This window comes from Brachypodium distachyon, chromosome 5 (assembly GCF_000005505.3).
Source record: "Brachypodium distachyon strain Bd21 chromosome 5, Brachypodium_distachyon_v3.0, whole genome shotgun sequence".
NCBI lineage: Eukaryota > Viridiplantae > Streptophyta > Magnoliopsida > Poales > Poaceae > Brachypodium > Brachypodium distachyon.
The window spans coordinates 20,024,542-20,040,564 of NC_016135.3; the positions used below are offsets into that span (position 1 = coordinate 20,024,542).

The 16,023-nt window shown below is 42.6% G+C and overlaps 3 protein-coding genes across 3 annotated transcripts; 2 read left to right on the forward strand and 1 right to left on the reverse strand.

The window, feature by feature from the left end:
- The first annotated feature begins 1,595 nt into the window (after window positions 1–1,595).
- On the forward strand, window positions 1,596–4,300 carry LOC100834457 (sphingolipid delta(4)-desaturase DES1-like). Its single transcript, NM_001279929.1, is given in 2 exon segments — window positions 1,596–1,935; window positions 3,334–4,300. Coding segments are annotated over 2 exon segments (990 nt in total). The 5' UTR covers window positions 1,596–1,767; the 3' UTR covers window positions 4,156–4,300.
- Window positions 4,301–6,716: 2,416 nt separating this feature from the next.
- LOC100835067 (vicilin-like seed storage protein At2g18540) lies at window positions 6,717–11,633 on the reverse strand. Its single transcript, XM_003580148.4, has 8 exons — window positions 10,875–11,633; window positions 9,475–9,520; window positions 8,782–8,831; window positions 8,609–8,650; window positions 8,390–8,506; window positions 8,015–8,093; window positions 7,096–7,167; window positions 6,717–7,014 (listed from the first exon to the last, which is right to left on the reverse strand). Exons 1-8 carry the CDS (start codon window positions 11,441–11,443, stop codon window positions 6,964–6,966), a joined length of 1,026 nt encoding a protein of 341 aa, XP_003580196.1. The 5' UTR covers window positions 11,444–11,633; the 3' UTR covers window positions 6,717–6,963.
- A 34-nt stretch (window positions 11,634–11,667) lies between these two features.
- LOC100835373 (syntaxin-81) lies at window positions 11,668–15,631 on the forward strand. Its single transcript, XM_003580149.4, has 7 exons — window positions 11,668–12,002; window positions 12,133–12,216; window positions 12,344–12,448; window positions 12,948–13,097; window positions 13,999–14,256; window positions 14,329–14,460; window positions 15,328–15,631. The coding sequence occupies exons 1-7, from the start codon at window positions 11,925–11,927 to the stop codon at window positions 15,472–15,474; spliced, it is 954 nt and encodes a 317-aa protein (XP_003580197.1). The 5' UTR covers window positions 11,668–11,924; the 3' UTR covers window positions 15,475–15,631.
- The last annotated feature ends 392 nt before the right edge of the window (window positions 15,632–16,023 follow it).

Below are 16,023 nucleotides of genomic sequence, written 5' to 3' on the forward strand. Positions count from 1 at the left end.
CTATTTCGAAGGTATGAAATTGTATAGTTTTGTGTGTCGCTTTGTTTTGAAGTTTAAACATCCCACATACTATAGATCACAGGCTTACACCAATTGAGGTTCTCTTTCACTCAAGGTAGTCGAATATTTTTCATATTGAATGGGAAATGGGACATTTATGCGGATAGATTGTTTTGTTCGATTTGGTCATGATTCATTTACACTACATTTTTAGAGAACTTTCACTCAATTTTCTAAAAAGATGTGTTCTTACTTTCCTATCGTGCAATCGGACGAATTGAGGTGCTTCTCAGGAAAAAAAATAACAAGAAACAAAGGTTGCAAACATATTGTAATCCGCACGAGGCAAAAGTTTATTAAATATAATAGTAATACTTATGAATTCTTGTATTGGATCCACTTCTCAACATTCATTTTCCTTCTCAGAAAACATATCAATCGTTAAGTCTAGTTAAATTGAATATTTTTATTTTCATGAAAAATAGGTAGTTTATTGAACCCCTTAAATTCAGAATTTGTGAAAGTAGCTCTAGGTTCCTATTGTTGGGGTCACGATGGCTTCGTTCGCGTTTTATGGAGCTTCTCATAGTTTGACTTATTTCTTCCGTTTTCACATGAGGAGGTAGAAGGCACCAATATTGAAGACAAAAACAGATTTAATCCACCCTTTAGATTTTTCTAAAAATATTAACTGATCTAAAGAAAAACAAAAAGGAAACCCATTGACTTTATTTCTTCTTTTCTACACGTGGAGGGAAGATGGCATGGGTTTCGAAGAAAATAAAAACAAGTATATTCCACCCATCCCTTTTTTACTTTTCAAATAATATGAACTAATATAAAGAGAAAGAAAAAGGGAATTTCAATGATACGTATTGTTATTGATCAATTAGATTTTGTTTATGCAAATTCAATCACATTGGATATAAATGGAATAACATTTTGTTTTTCCAATCCAACAAATCAAAGAACTTATTATGGATCGGAGGGAGTACATAACTGCATAAGTCTGCACGCGTATTGTGTGTGATGTGAATTGTGTTGCGTACACAAAAGAAGAAATGAAATACATCCATAATTTGTATACACATCTCTTTGATTATACCATAAATGTATTGACTTTGTGCACACAACCTCTTGCAATATCATGTCTGAATATCTTCCCTTTGATCACTACCCATTACAATTTCATTTTCTCAGCACCAGCAATATAAGATGGCACCAAAAAATGTGTGTATACAACGCAACTTCGGGGGGAGGGAATTCATAGAAACGCAAGCCCATCATTTTGAAACACGGTAAACTTTGTACCATTGAATATTAGTGTAATTGACAATCAAAGTTAAATTTTAAAAACACGGTGCACGCCCATCGTTAAGGAGGAGGCAAGTAGAAATTTCCAATAGGAAATCAAAGTGCGAACTTCGTTATCCCGGTTCACTTCGGAGTTATCGAACTGTCATACTGCCATCAGTCCAAATCACCCGTCACATTCTATGACAGGCCGGGCCCAACCAAGATACCGTACTGTTCCATCCCCATCACGTCAGGCCCCTGCAGATATTTCTGGTTTCCAGGACGCGTCTATCTCCCATGCCCGCTTGGACTCGGGACTCTCCCTGAAATTGCAAGCGCACCAAGCAACTCCATAGCCGGGTTCCATCAACCCAGCCAGCCACCACGAAGCCCACGAGCAGGGGTGCCCCAGTTCCCGTTTCTCTCGCGTAGAAGCAATCGCCATTGCCGGAATCTTCAGACGAGGAAGTAATGGGGGCGACAGGCCCGGACGCCGATGAGAAGGAGGAAGGGGTGATGGCGACGGACTTCTTCTGGTCGTACACGGACGAGCCGCACGCGTCGCGCCGCCGGGAGATCCTCGCCAAGTACCCCCAGATCAAGGAGCTCTTCGGCCCGGATCCTTTGGCCTTCCTCAAGGTGCCGTGATCTATTTCTCTTCTTATGTCCTTTTGGATCCCTCAAACTTGAGATCCCGCGTAAATTGAGTTCTCGATCGTTTCAGCGTGGATTGATTTGGTACTGTGGCGGTCGTCTTGTTTTAATTCTACTCTAGCCGAACAGCTATAGATTCATAACGTTAAGCTTTAATTGCAGCGGCATGAATTTGAAGTGCGATTTTCTTTTACTAATCACCACTGTTATTAGTTCTGTGCTTAGCAAAAAGAGTATGTACCATGCAAAGCTGATGCATCTCATCAATTTTTACGGTTTAGTCACGCAGTGTAACTTAAAGTTCCTGTATCTGGTTGACTGGTGTACTCTGGTGTTCAGTTCAGTAATCAGTACTTTAGTTTCACAGTCCCTCCTTTAATTCAGTGCCTTTTCTACATGGGGAAGCATTTTGGTTGGATACAATTTAATGCAAATGTTCCTTGAGCTGACAAAAGCTTGTCCGTTACATGTCCACATCTAGATCATATGGTCCACATGTGATTCTCTAGCGATGTCGCTCTTGATAATAGTTTTGGAGTTGGTGTAGACTGAAGGTCATGTTCCAGTCCACTCATGTTCGGTGTGATAATTTGAATTTCATGTAGATTGAAACCACCAGCAATTTTCTATACTGGCTTTAAATTAAGATGTCCACAAACTCGGATATTATGGTTGAAAAAGATATAATCGGCAGTAGAAAAAATTGCGCTCAAGTACGCTAACAATCAGTAATACCGCCAATCTAATTGTTTTGACCATCCATAATAAGCACAATAGTCTGTAAATAATCCTATCTTTTGAAGTTTACAATGGTCGGGTAGTTGCTAGTATGATCTAGAAATCTGCGGGCCTCAGAGTTCTGCAGAAACTGTCTTGTTGGTTCTGAATCTGTTCTGCCCATGCTTTCCATGCCTGAAGTGGTTACTGTGTTCTCCATTTTTGCTGTGCATCTGTGAGAACCAACCAGATTATTCTCCACCTGTCGTTGCCAATATGAGACATGGGGTTCATTGGCAAAATTGGTATCTTTCAGTTCCTCTGAACCACACTTGCTGCAGTGGTCTTTGAACTTCTCAGTTGCAGTGCTCTACCTTAGCATGGCAGGCTGGCAACTTTAAATATCCATGTAAATCTCATGGCCTATGTAGGAAATATAAATACTATCCCATCTGACCTTACTTGTGCTGGTTTTTTTGTTTTGTTGGAAGTCGTTCGTAACTGCATGACTAGTGAATTGACTACACTGGAATTCATAGGAGAATATGAATGTGGAAACTTCTCAAACCATCTTTTTGTGTGAAAAATGGAAATAACATCCTAAAAAAGCATATTTTCTATTTAACTGTTGCTATATTTTCACATCCATCTCAACTTTGATTGCAGATTGCTGCAGTTGTCACACTTCAGCTATGGACTGCTATGCTCCTGCAAGACGCTGGCTGGTTGAAGATATTGATGGTTGCCTACTTCTTTGGTTCCTTTCTGAATCACAATCTCTTCCTTGCGATCCATGAACTCAGTCACAATCTTGCCTTCACCACGCCATCTTTAAATCGCTGGCTAGGTATCTTTGCAAACCTCCCCATTGGTGTCCCAATGTCCATAACATTCCAGAAATACCACCTGGAGCACCACCGCTTCCAAGGTGTGGATGGAATCGACATGGATATCCCCAGCCAAGCAGAGGCGCACGTGGTCAAGAATGCCATCAGCAAATCTGTGTGGGTTGTGCTCCAGCTCTTCTTCTATGCACTTAGGCCACTCTTTCTGAAGCCAAAGCCTCCAGGCATGTGGGAATTCACCAACCTTACAATCCAGATCGCGCTCGACGCCATGGTGGTGTACCTCTACGGTTGGAAATCGCTCGCCTATCTGATACTCTCGACGTTCGTCGGTGGTGGCATGCACCCTATGGCCGGCCACTTCATCTCGGAGCACTACGTCTTCAACCCAGACCAGGAGACCTACTCGTACTACGGGCCGCTGAACCTGATGACATGGCATGTAGGGTATCACAACGAGCACCATGATTTCCCCAGAATCCCAGGCACCAAGCTGCACAAGGTGAAGGAGATCGCACCGGAGTACTACAATAGCCTGAAGTCATACAGGTCCTGGAGCCAGGTGATATATATGTACGTCATGGACCAGACGGTTGGCCCTTTCAGCCGGATGAAGAGAAAGGCGCCCAAAAAAGACTCTTAGAAAAACTCTGCATGTAGTGTTATTTTTGCCAGAGATTAGTTATTTCAGATGATGCTTCCCCGGACATTCGGCTTGTAATTGTAACTTTTGGGAACCGGCACTTGTACCAACTCACTGGTTATTTTCTACTGGAGCGCCCTTTTTGAATTTCGCATATGGAGTTCTTAGAAACAGTCCAGACGACTAATCGAGTGATTTTCTGACTTTCAGTTTTGTTTCAAATGACGTGAACTCGTCCCCAAGTTCGGTACGCGTGCTCGTGACTCATGAGTTGCTAATCCAGGTTCATTAGTTGCAGGATAACTTTGTGTGCGTCACAACCGGAGACTGGAGAAGCTAGAGAAATCGCAAAAGATGCCGCTGACCACACAAGAAATGTGTGGGCGCTGAGCGTAGCGTGCACGGGGAGCACTCATCCTGACGGCCGCGTTAGCAAGTATCGGCATCCTGGGGCCTGGGCTCTCCCCAACATTGCCGCAGCTGCGGTCGCCACTCGCCACCCGTTTGTTGTGTTGACCGCACGCTTGTACCCAAGGCCAAGGGCCTCGGCTGCTCTGCGCTTCGTACCAAGTCCAAATTGGAAGGAACAAGGAAGCGTAAGAATTCTGCATGATCTAAAAAAAAGATTGTACGAATTCTGAACTTGTAGCTTCTATGGAGTTCTTATAAATCTGGTGGCGCCCGCCCCTGCTAGTCTGCTATTAAGTGTACCTTTTGTCCTCTAGCCGTGGGCACGTTCACCACGCCGAGGAATCCATCCATGATCCACCGTCTCTGGTCAGGCTTCGTCCAGCTAGTTGCCGCCGCGCCGTAGCCCTGCTATTACGGCGCCGTTATTGGACTCCGGCATGCGGCAGAGGCTGCTCCTCGATTGAGACCCTGATAGTGCTATAGAACTAGTAATACATTAGTACTACATAGAACTGTATTATACTACTTGCAGGTAACTGTGGATTCTCATGGCTACCATCGTGGTGGTGCGTATATTTGATGGATAATTTGCTACGGAGTACTCCGTAGTAGTACGTACTAAGACAAGGGGGGGAATTTATGGGAAGAGTTGTGCGCGCGACTACTCTCGTGGAGGAAACAGAATACCTGCAGCGATCCAAGTCAAATGTCAAAATCCACGCTCCTCTAGAAACCGATGATTCTTCCCTAAACATTAGATCACGACTAAGCCGGAAACACATGGACCAGATCTACCCATTTATTTGTTTCCCAGTACCATTTACGCGTTTCCTTCTTTTAAGGCCTTCTATTCTATACCACTCCCTGAGGAAACTTGCCAGCGAGGCAACACAAACAAGGAAACACAGAGCAGTTGGACCCAACACTCCGTGACAACTGGACCCGACGAACTCTGCCCGTGCATCAGGCCCACATGTCACACTCCTCTCCGAGACGTTATTGTCCTCTTCTTAATCCTGTGGGCTGTGGGTGGCGTGAGTGCGTGATTCAAGCTTCAATCGCCTACGCTGGTACACGCTCATCGTCAAACTTTACAGATCGGCTTCCCCGTCCAGGTCCACACGCGGCACTGGCTATATATCCCAGCGGCGTCATCCCCTCCAGACGCACGACAAGTCGCCAACCCGGCCCAACCGCCAATCAGCATCATCTTTCTCCTCTCCTCAACCCGCGACCGGAAAGGAAAGCAGATTCCTCCGACGAAGAAGAGCCTAGCGGGATCGGAGATGGGAGGCTTCGACGTGAAGCAGCGGACCATGGAGCTCAAGATCGCGGTGATGAAGGGCGTCAGGGTGGTCGGCGACTTCAGCAAGAAGACGTGGAAGAAGGTGAAGAGTGTCAAGCGCTGAGTGATTGATCGGTTGGTCCAGCGCTGGCTTGTGTTGATTCGTATGATTGATAGCAGGTGTGATTTTGGTTGTGGTTGTAATTGGCTTTGTTGGATCTGTTTGAGGCACCTTTTAATGTGAGATTTTGCCTGTTTGTATGGATTATATTATATTTTTGTCTTCTGGTTTTACTTGATTGATCGTGTCTGCTGTTTTTTTGCTTGGTTCGTCTTCCATGGGTGAAGTTTATGGTGAATTGCTGATAGTTCTGTTGTTGTTGAGATGTTTGGTCTGTTCTTGCCCACCTAACAGGCGATCCATCCATATCCTGAAAACTATACACGCTATTTTCATCAGGAGGTGAAAATCTGGCAGACTTCTCACCGTTACACATTCGATGAAACAAGGCTCAAACTTATGATCACATATTCTTACCGATGATTTTATCTCAGCTATAAAAGAAAACTTGGTTGCTATTGATCTACGCATCACAAAATTTTCAGTATGAAAGGTTGCTGCGCATCACAAAATTCTCAGTTAGACAGTAATACGAGCTAAGACTGGAGTAGTTTGCCTCTGCACTACAAAGGGCTGGACATACACGGCAGATGCGTCCTTGGTGTTTAAAGTTCGACAGCTAGCCTCTTCAGACTAAAAATTTAAGAGCTGAGCTGGCTGTGGTAGCGGAGCTGTACGAAAAAAAAGAAAGTCCTCAGGCAACAACTCACGGCACGATGGCACACCGCCGTATGCGGAAACATATGCTGAACAGCAGCAGAAAATGTTTCTTACGCCTCGCTGTACTAGCTGATGCATATAGCAGCACGTGAAACCGCTTTCAAAAATAAATAAATTATACAGCTACAATACCAGCATTTTCCAAGCCAAAACGGCAAAATTCTTGTGCTATTAAACAGCGGTACATGCATCACGGTAAGTTGCTCACTCTACAGTGCTCATGAAGATCTAACGGGAATAACCGCAGGGAATTGGAATGTCCACAAGCCGCCTACTGCGGAGGAGCGTCAGGATCCAACCTTTTCTGGATTGCAGCTGCGGCCTGATAAAGAATATGTTTGGCATTAATTAAATATACATTTCGCCTCTAATTACACTGGCAAGGTTAGAATAAAGGGCATACCTCAAAATTCCCCAACTTGTACTGGTACATCATTTCCTCACGCAGGAGGGCCTGCTCCTTCATTGCTTGAGCCTAAAATGGGGATCAAAGCAAGCATCTATGTCAGATGACAGAACAAAAAGGTGAAATTTTTGTAAACCCATTCTAAGCAAGTGAAATTTTATGCCAACCCATTTTAATGTATACAACCATACAGGTATTCAATATCATGTACTCCATCCCAAAATATAAGGCACATTTCAATTGCTTTGACCAAACCTTTGAGCAAACCTTGCCCCATTAACATGTGACTTACGTGACCAAATCATAATCATAAGCAAGTACTTTTGATTAAGAATTAAATGATGTAATTTTTTGTCACATAAATTGTATATTGATGAAGTAATTCTTAGTCAAAAGCTTGTTCAAGGAAACAAAAAATGCCTTATATTTTGGGATGGGTAGGATCAAAATCAAAAAATTGGATTAAATAAACCTTGAAGCTCAACACCCCTGGAAATCCGAGACTCAAAATTAAAGTATAACAGAAGTTCGAAAAGAACGAGAAGGGGCATCTGTAACCAATTGATAGAGCACATGGCTGTGGTGGTTGAGGTCTCCTTGTAGATTCAAGCCACATACTCCCTATTTTAAAAGATCATAGATGCATTCTCAAATGAATGGAAAAATGAATATATGCATTCTTAAATGAATTGGTGGTACTTGGCAAGTTGGCATCAAGTGACCAAGGAGAGCTTTCAGCTACGTTGTGAAAGATTGATCACACCTACGATACATGAAAGGCAAAAATAAAGAGAACAAGCACTATTTAGTGACCAAGACACTTCCAACAAGCATTCTCGTATTCGATGCAAGTTCAGAGGACAGATCAACAAAGAAAAGAACAAGAATACAAGAAAAAAAACTGCAATATTCTAACCATTCCAGTTTGCATGGAGCGTTTTAGAGCTGTCACTTCTTCCTCCTTTCGGCGTTCACGTTCCCTCAACAGTTCTATCCTGCATGACACATTTTTTGAGAGAAGTAAAAAAATTAATAGCCCAGACACAATTAACTGTTAATCTATCTGTAAAACATGAAGATTGCATGGCATAATGGGCTCATAATTTGAAATTGCCGTAAAATAGTAATCAAATGAATGGAACCTAGGCCATCTACTTTTTTACCAAATGCTATAAGTAGACTTCAGTAATCTATAAGTAGACTTATGTAATTACACTAAGACATTCCATGATGTCCAATGCTTTGCTATTGCAGGTATACACAAACTAAAGAAATGTATATGTCCACATACCGTCGCTGTTCCTCGTCATTAAATATTGTGCGCACTGCTACCACACCAGCATTCTTTAAACCATCCTTTCTCTCTTTCTCCATCATTCGGTGATGGTAAGCATCTAAGTCATAATATCTAATAAGACAACAAAAGAAGGGGAAAGATAAATTCCCATACTGAATTACTAGCATATATATATACACACAACAAGAATCTATGAAAAGAAGCATGCATTACTTTTTTGATGGAAAAGTGGCTGTATTGTGGTCTTCCATAAATCTGAGATGCACAGAAAGATGTATGTTAAACATCCTATGAAGATAAGGAATTCCAGGGAAGGGCAATACTTTATTTCTAAGTTCACCAGAAGCTCATTGAATTATTAATTTCATGGCAGTATAGTAACATACTCCTTAAACATTTGTTTCTCTTCCCAATTAGACAATGCCTCCAAATTGACCTGTGGCCACATTCCAAAATAAATAAATTAAGATTAACACACGATATCGTAAATAAGTAAATACTCAACAAGATTGAGTAGTAACAAGATTGACAATTTGGTACCAATGTAAAATGCACAGCAATTTTCTTTTTTATAACAAACGTTAGTCTACTCTATGTGACCTGATAAGTGATAACAAAACTAGAATAAGAGAGATTGGCTTAACAAGAATGCAAGCAAACATGGTTCAATAAGTTGGGAGAAAAATGCTAAACTAAAAATATCAAAAGACCAAGAGAGAGAACAATACTGCTCTGTTCCTCTAACATTTAGGTCAGCCTAACTTTATAAAATTAAAACTTTTTGCTAAAAGAGAAATAAACAAGCTCTAATGCATTGTGCTCAAATAGCAGCAATTTTCCTTTAACAAAATTTTTTACTGAAAGAATAGTAGTCTACCTAGAATAACGATTTCTTTGGAGCTAACTGGTTTGCCTAATACTAACTGAAAAATATATATATATTAGAATGGCGTTTCATTAGTGGGGGACGGTTAGATACACATTGTTGATCTGACATTTTTCTTGTGTGCGTACTGCGTTCAAGTTCTCAATATTTCATAAAAATGGCAATATCGGTAGAATGATAGAAACAAACATACCTGCTTGACTTCTAACAACCATGCAGTGAACTCTGGTCGCTTGTTCCTGCAGAAAACATCACATGGTTGACCTCATGAGAGAGTGGTAGAAGTATAAAATAATTGCACTTTATAAGATTATCTAGAGTCTAAACTCATAATAACCTACAGGATCCATCACTTAAATCATTTAATCCTATCAAATAGTAAAATATTTCAGAATGATCTAATCTCCATTTCTGATTCATATTGGCCATAAGAGGAATTTTACGCATTGAAATTTACATATTACACATTTACCACTAGTAACACAACTGACAAGATAAATGATCTTAGGCTCTTAGCTATTACCAGTTTACCACATTCTAACAATCACTTGCACCAGGGTAACCAACAAGGAATTGTGAGGCCTCAACACAATGAAGGGCCAGTCCGGAAACGCCAGCGGTAGCCCACATTTCCATCACTCCTCGTTGTCTCCTTGCATCCCACCTCATCTATGGAGCTGCTGTGGAAGCTTCTCTTCCACTGCCACGATATCCTCAAGTGAACTCACAGCTAGTCACCAAGGCATGCAGGAGCATGGCAAGTGGTACAGGCTCATTACTACGTACGTGGCAATCACATTAGAATTTGGTAGGGCTCTTCGCTGTCAAAGAGGCAGAAAAGCAACTTTCCAATGAGAGCATGTCACCTCCCCTCCTCTGTCCTCATCTTTGTTAGATGATTTTTTTTTCTAATTTGTGGCTGCTACATGCTTCCTGATTGCAGATCGAGGAATGAAGAGAGAAGGTGGAGGAGGAGCAGCCAACTAAGGCTTAGATAGCAAATTAAGAAGAAGCAGGTGATGTCTCTTTTTGTTTTTGCTAGAATTTAAATCACAGCAAGAATCGTTACTATAATGCAAGCTTGTGATTCATGCACAAGATGCTTCTTTCTGATCTGATGCAGTCTGTTGATTCATGCAGCGCAGTAGTAGCAAACTATGTGGATGTGTTCATCTGTTACACTTGGTGATTGATAACACAACAGTCACCAGTCACTGGTAATCACCATGTCAGCTAGCTCTGGAGGCAATCAATCCACAGCCAGCAGTTTGCTTCTGGGTGTTTCTAGTTCGCCGGCTCAACAACCAAGCGCAACAGTCAAAGGTGCCAAAGAAGGTGTGTGCTGCAGGCAGTGTCATAGCCTGCAGAAATGTTTTGTGGCAGCACGGCTAAGCATGGTTGGCCGTAGCCTGACCCATCTTCATCACTAACTACAGTACTCATCTTGTTAGCTAATCATGAAGAGTATTCCTCCCATATGCATCCATAGGCTATTCCAGCACACAAACATGAATTCATAATTTTCTACATGCTGGTTTACCATAAAACTAAGACATTGCGATCTAAAAACAAAGTAATAGACAGGATTCTCACCACATATCAACCTCACGGATGATGCCATACTTGCCCCACGAGTTGGTAACTGCAGCCTTCTTCCCCAAATCCTTCTTCTCATCCTTCCTCCGCTTCTTCTTATCCTTTTCCTTCTTATGCCTCTCCTTCTCCTTCCTCTTCCTCTTCTCCTTCTCCTTCCTCCTCCGCCTCCTCTCCTCCTCTTCCTTCTCCTTCCTCCTCCGCCGCCGCCTCCTTCGCCTGTCCTCCTCCGACTCCGACTCGCTCTCCGACTCGGCGCTGGAACCAGAGTACGAAGATTCGGACTCCGACTCAGACGACGATCCCGAGCTCTCACTGCGGCTCCTCCTCCTGTGCCGCCGCCGCCGCTCCTTCTCCTTCCTCCGCCTCTTCCGCCGCTCGCCCGAGTCCTCGCCGGAGCTCTCGCTATCCTCCTGACGCCTCTTTGATTTGCCACGGTGGCCCCGGTCTCGGCTCCCCTTCGAACTTTCCTCCTCCTCGGCTTCTAGGGATTTGCTGTCGCTGCGCGCCGCCTCCTTGCCCGCACCATCATCTGGGGCAGGTGCCGAGCCGTTCTGATCCTTGGCCATGCCTACCCGCCTAGGGTTTCGCCGTTTTGGCGTCGCGGAGGAGACGAGAAGATCGAGAACAGGGGTGGCAACTGGGAACGCGAGGCGGATCGGCTGGCGAATGGCGAATTGGTGATGGCCTGCTGGGCTTCGGACTGCGGGGTGTGCGAAGAGGAGAGATAGCAGCAAAACGTTTCCACGGCCCCTATGAGGCTATGACATGTGGGCCGTTGCTCGTCTGTACTGCTGCCTCTGTACGCGTCTCCCTTCTCCCTCACGCGGCTGCCTCCCTTCTCTGAGGCAAACAAAACTCCAACCTCGCCGCCCGATCCGACGCTCCGCCGGCCGGCCGCTGCTCGCAAGTTCTGTCGGTCCAACGCGCCTTGACCGCAGATTCCTGCGTTTGGCCGGCTCTTGCAGCTGACGAACCCGAGATCGGCACATCTCGCCGGCTGCCGGATCTAGTAGGAGGAGCCCGCGGGTGCTATTATTGCCTTCTGCGATGACGAGGGCTCGGGACAGGACGGAGGATTTCAAGGAGTCCGTTCGCGTCGCCGCGCTCGCCCATGGCTACACTGAGGTGAGCTCATGGGGCCCCTGAGCTCATATGCCCAACGTGACACCTCGGGAACCCGCGCCTTCTCTTCTCTGCATCAGAAACAGTCTTCTCTCTATTTACGGTCCGCTGTGTTGATTTCTTCTCTTTGCAGGCGCAATTGGCCGCGCTCATGTCGGCTTTCATCATCCGGAAGCCGAACCCCAAATCTCCGTTTACAAAAGCAGCAATCAAGACGGTAGAAATTTATTCTTTGGCTGATCTGTTTTTGAATGTCATAATAACCGGAAACAATCGCTAAAGCTTATGGTACTGTTAGAATGTGGGAGGTTTGCTAGTCTAATTGCTGGGTTCTGTTGGTGTAGCTTGAGAGTATCAGGGAACTGGAGAAGTTTATAGTCAAGCATAGGAAGGACTATGTGGACACGCATCGCACCACAGAGCAAGAGAGGGACACCATTGAGCATGAAGTAAGTTCCAACACATCTATGTGTTGTTTGTTCTTTACATTTTCTTCTTGTATTCTTGCATGAGGATTGAGGTATTTACTCTAACCTTGGCTAGTTGCTAGGAAATCTTTGTTAAGACAATCTGATTCCACATGCCACATATTTTTTATTGTTAATGCAAAGCTGAGTTTCAGGTTTATTTCATTGCAATAGCTATGGTAGCATTTAGAATAATTCTTGGTGATCTCTCATCGTGTCCTCCTTTTGCATTGTGAGAGTTCTTTCTCAGTTCTTCCTTCATATCACAACTGTGTTAGTTAGGATTAAAATTTGTTAAGGAAGCATAATCATTATCCCCTTTGTTGCACAGCAGTAAATAAATGTGGTTCGTATATGTAGCACATCTTTTTCTTGCTATTAATATATATACAGGTAAGGAATGTGTATTCTTGTAAATTTGGGCTTCCGCTCACGTTATTTTCTCCATTTCGTATCTATGTGATTACTGAAAGTATATTAGGTTGGTGTTTTTGTAAAAGCATGCAAGGAACAGATCGATATTCTAAAGAACAGGATCCATGAAGATGAGAAGAACAGAAGCGCGAAGACATGGCTTAGCACAAGAGACGAGGGCTCTCGGTTGGACTTGATAGCTCATCAGCACGGTGTGGTATGTCTATTATGCTTCCCACTGATCAGCTACTGTCAGTTATTGACATCGAAACACATCATTGCTCTGATATTACTGTTCCTTAGTGTGTGTGCACACGTAGGTTGAATATGGTAGTGAAGTCTCATTGCCATGGTTATGTCTGTGCAGATCGTTCTCAAAATGATCTTTCAAGGTCTGTTGGGTTAATTTAATGTTTAAGAGAGATCATGATATTGCAAAATTTAGAAGAATCAAGTAGGATTGCAATTTTTGCCCGCTGCCAAAAACATTCAGATTTCAGAATAGTGCTAGTGTTCCCCTTTTCTCTCTGTGTTGGTAAAGTTGTGCATAATTTGCTTAATTTTCTCTGAAATTTTAGAAGTTACAGGCATTCATCGTACATGTGTTACTGTGCTGATAATATGTACTGTGGGCAAATCCTAAAGGGTACTTACTGCTTAGTATATTTACGGTGGGCAATGTTTCGTACACGAGCCGGGTGTTCAATAGACATGTCAAAGTGAATAATTATGGTCCTTTCAAGAATTGATAAACATCTATTTTCCAGATATTTGGTTTCAATGTATACTATGCCCGCGGTAGCAGGATATGCATAACTTCATTGGTTGATATCATTGGGTGGGCTAAAAACAAACACCACATAACTGATCAGTCAAAACAAATGACTTCAAACAATGTCAAATTTCACTTTGTAGTTCAGATATGCGTCCAGGAAGCATCATGTAGGCAAGTACACGGCTGTGCTCTTTCTTACTGGCATGTTCTCTAATCTCTATATCCAATTTGTAGCACAATTAAGTAATATTTTCTGGACTATCCTCCTTGCAAATAATTTTATAGATTTCATATGGTCAGTTCCAAACTTATAAGCTCTGTGTTCTTTGTACAATTTTACCAGGTTTTGATTTTGAGCGAGCGTCTCCACTCAGTAACTGCACAATTTGATCGCCTTCGATCCATGCGTTTTCAAGAGGCTATTAATAGGGCAATGCCAAGAAAGAAGATTAAGAAGAAGCCAGAAATAAAACCAGCTGAATCATCCAAGTCAAACCTTGTATTACAATCTGATGTATCGAGGGTTGGAGATCAGGAGGTATCTACTGCACCCTTAAGAGTTCAAGAACAACTCTTGGATGATGAAACTAGAGCTCTCCAGGTAATATTTTTATGTGATCTTACTACGGGTTAGTGTAAGTCGGGTTATTTACTTGCCTAACTCTTGACTCAGGTGGAGTTAGGCAACCTTCTTGATACTGTCCAAGAAACGGAGACAAAGATGATAGAGATGTCGGCACTTAATCATCTTATGTCGACACATGTCCTACAGCAAGCGCAACAGATTCAATATTTGTACGACCAGGTAGGGGATCTCTTGTTAGCTTAAGCCAACATTTGGTTGTTTCATAGGAGTATGTAGTAGAGGCTGGGAGCATATGCAGTGAAATGGCGATTTATAAATTTTCAAAAATTCCATGAAAAGTGTTGGTTATGAAAACATTCTCGAAAGATTCTCAGGTATACGTAAGACTGGTATATATCCATGCAAAATTAAAGAACTAACTAGGGCTGATTTGCGGTACGCAAAATTTTCAAGACTCCACATATTTTGGCAGGATGCCTCTATTAGGGGCTATAGATTTTTGTTTAATTTTGTGAACAGAAACATACATATCCTGCAAAGAGGTACTCCCTCCGTCCCATAATATGAGGCACGCACGCATCCCTAGATACTCAATTTGATTAATTAAATATGTATCTTTTTTAACAAAAAGTACATCATTAGATTCGTTATCAAAAGAACTTTCTAATGATATAATTTTTTAATTATTTAATTTATATTTGATTAGCTAAATTGACAATCTTGGGATGCGTGCGTGCTTCATATTATGGGACGGAGGGAGTAACAGTTAATAGCATATATATAAACATACAAGGTTCTACAAAGAGATAACAGATAATGACATTGGACACGCATCTTCATTATCATGCGCATATCATTTGTTATCAACTGAACCTTCATCAGGATACATTCAGCATCTAGGAATTTATAATGACGATCTTTACTTGCTAACCTGGTCCAGCATAGCACAAGATCATGGTTGGTTTATTTGCAAGATCATCAGTTTTGCCTGCAGAAACCGTATCCGAATTAGTGAGAAGCTTACAGTCAGTTGCTTTTTGTCACTGCATTTCCATTCTGACAGCGTATCTTATCCATTTGATTCAGGCAGTGGAAGCTACAAACAATGTTGAGCGTGGTAACAAGGAGTTATCCCAGGCGATCCAGCGCAACAGCAGCAGTAGAACCTTTATCCTGCTTTTCTTCTTTGTTCTTACTTTCTCTGTTCTGTTTCTTGACTGGTACAAGAACTGAAATAGCACATGTAAACGTGGTTCTTTAAAATTGCGCAAATGGATTGAATTACCACCGGCGTCTCCTAGTCTCTTTAGGGCTTTAGGCGGACCATATTTATGGGCTATTATCTTGTTTCATGCATATCGTTCACTGTAAACCTGAGATTTTGCCATTATTGCAAACATAGTCATTAGCTCAAAGTGGATTTGCTCCGTGCCCTGCCAATAGGGATGCAAGCAGGATTCCGCGTTCCCACTTCTAGGCCAATCTACAAATTTTAATCAATTTTTTTGAACTAAAATAGAAGTGGAAGATAAGCGGGATGCACATGAAACTGTTTCACTGGACAAGCAACACTGCCGTTTAGGCTGCACGGTGTTCATCGCTTCGAAGGCCCCTCCATTCCCTTTACACGGACAAAAATGCAGCTGGGCAACACTTTTGGTGCAATAAATAATATACAGGTACTCCGTACTGACTACTAAATATCTCAACAGAACTGTTTTGATCGCGTGAACATGTCGGCAAACTTCATCACGCTTGATGTAGTTCAACTTGACATGTAAC

Excerpts from the sequence above, each read along its gene's own strand:
- LOC100835067 (XM_003580148.4), bottom strand. The coding sequence starts at position 11,443 with ATGGCCAAGGATCAGAACGGCTCGGCACCTGCCCCAGATGATGGTGCG. Across the intron at positions 8,832-9,474 it reads GGTTGTTAGAAGTCAAGCAG|GTCAATTTGGAGGCATTGTC; the intron begins GTATGTTTGTTT and ends ATGTGGCCACAG. Across the intron at positions 8,651-8,781 it reads GAGAAACAAATGTTTAAGGA|ATTTATGGAAGACCACAATA; the intron begins GTATGTTACTAT and ends TGTGCATCTCAG.
- LOC100835373 (XM_003580149.4), top strand. The coding sequence starts at position 11,925 with ATGACGAGGGCTCGGGACAGGACGGAGGATTTCAAGGAGTCCGTTCGC. Across the intron at positions 12,449-12,947 it reads GGGACACCATTGAGCATGAA|GTTGGTGTTTTTGTAAAAGC; the intron begins GTAAGTTCCAAC and ends AAAGTATATTAG. Across the intron at positions 14,461-15,327 it reads TTCAATATTTGTACGACCAG|GCAGTGGAAGCTACAAACAA; the intron begins GTAGGGGATCTC and ends CATTTGATTCAG.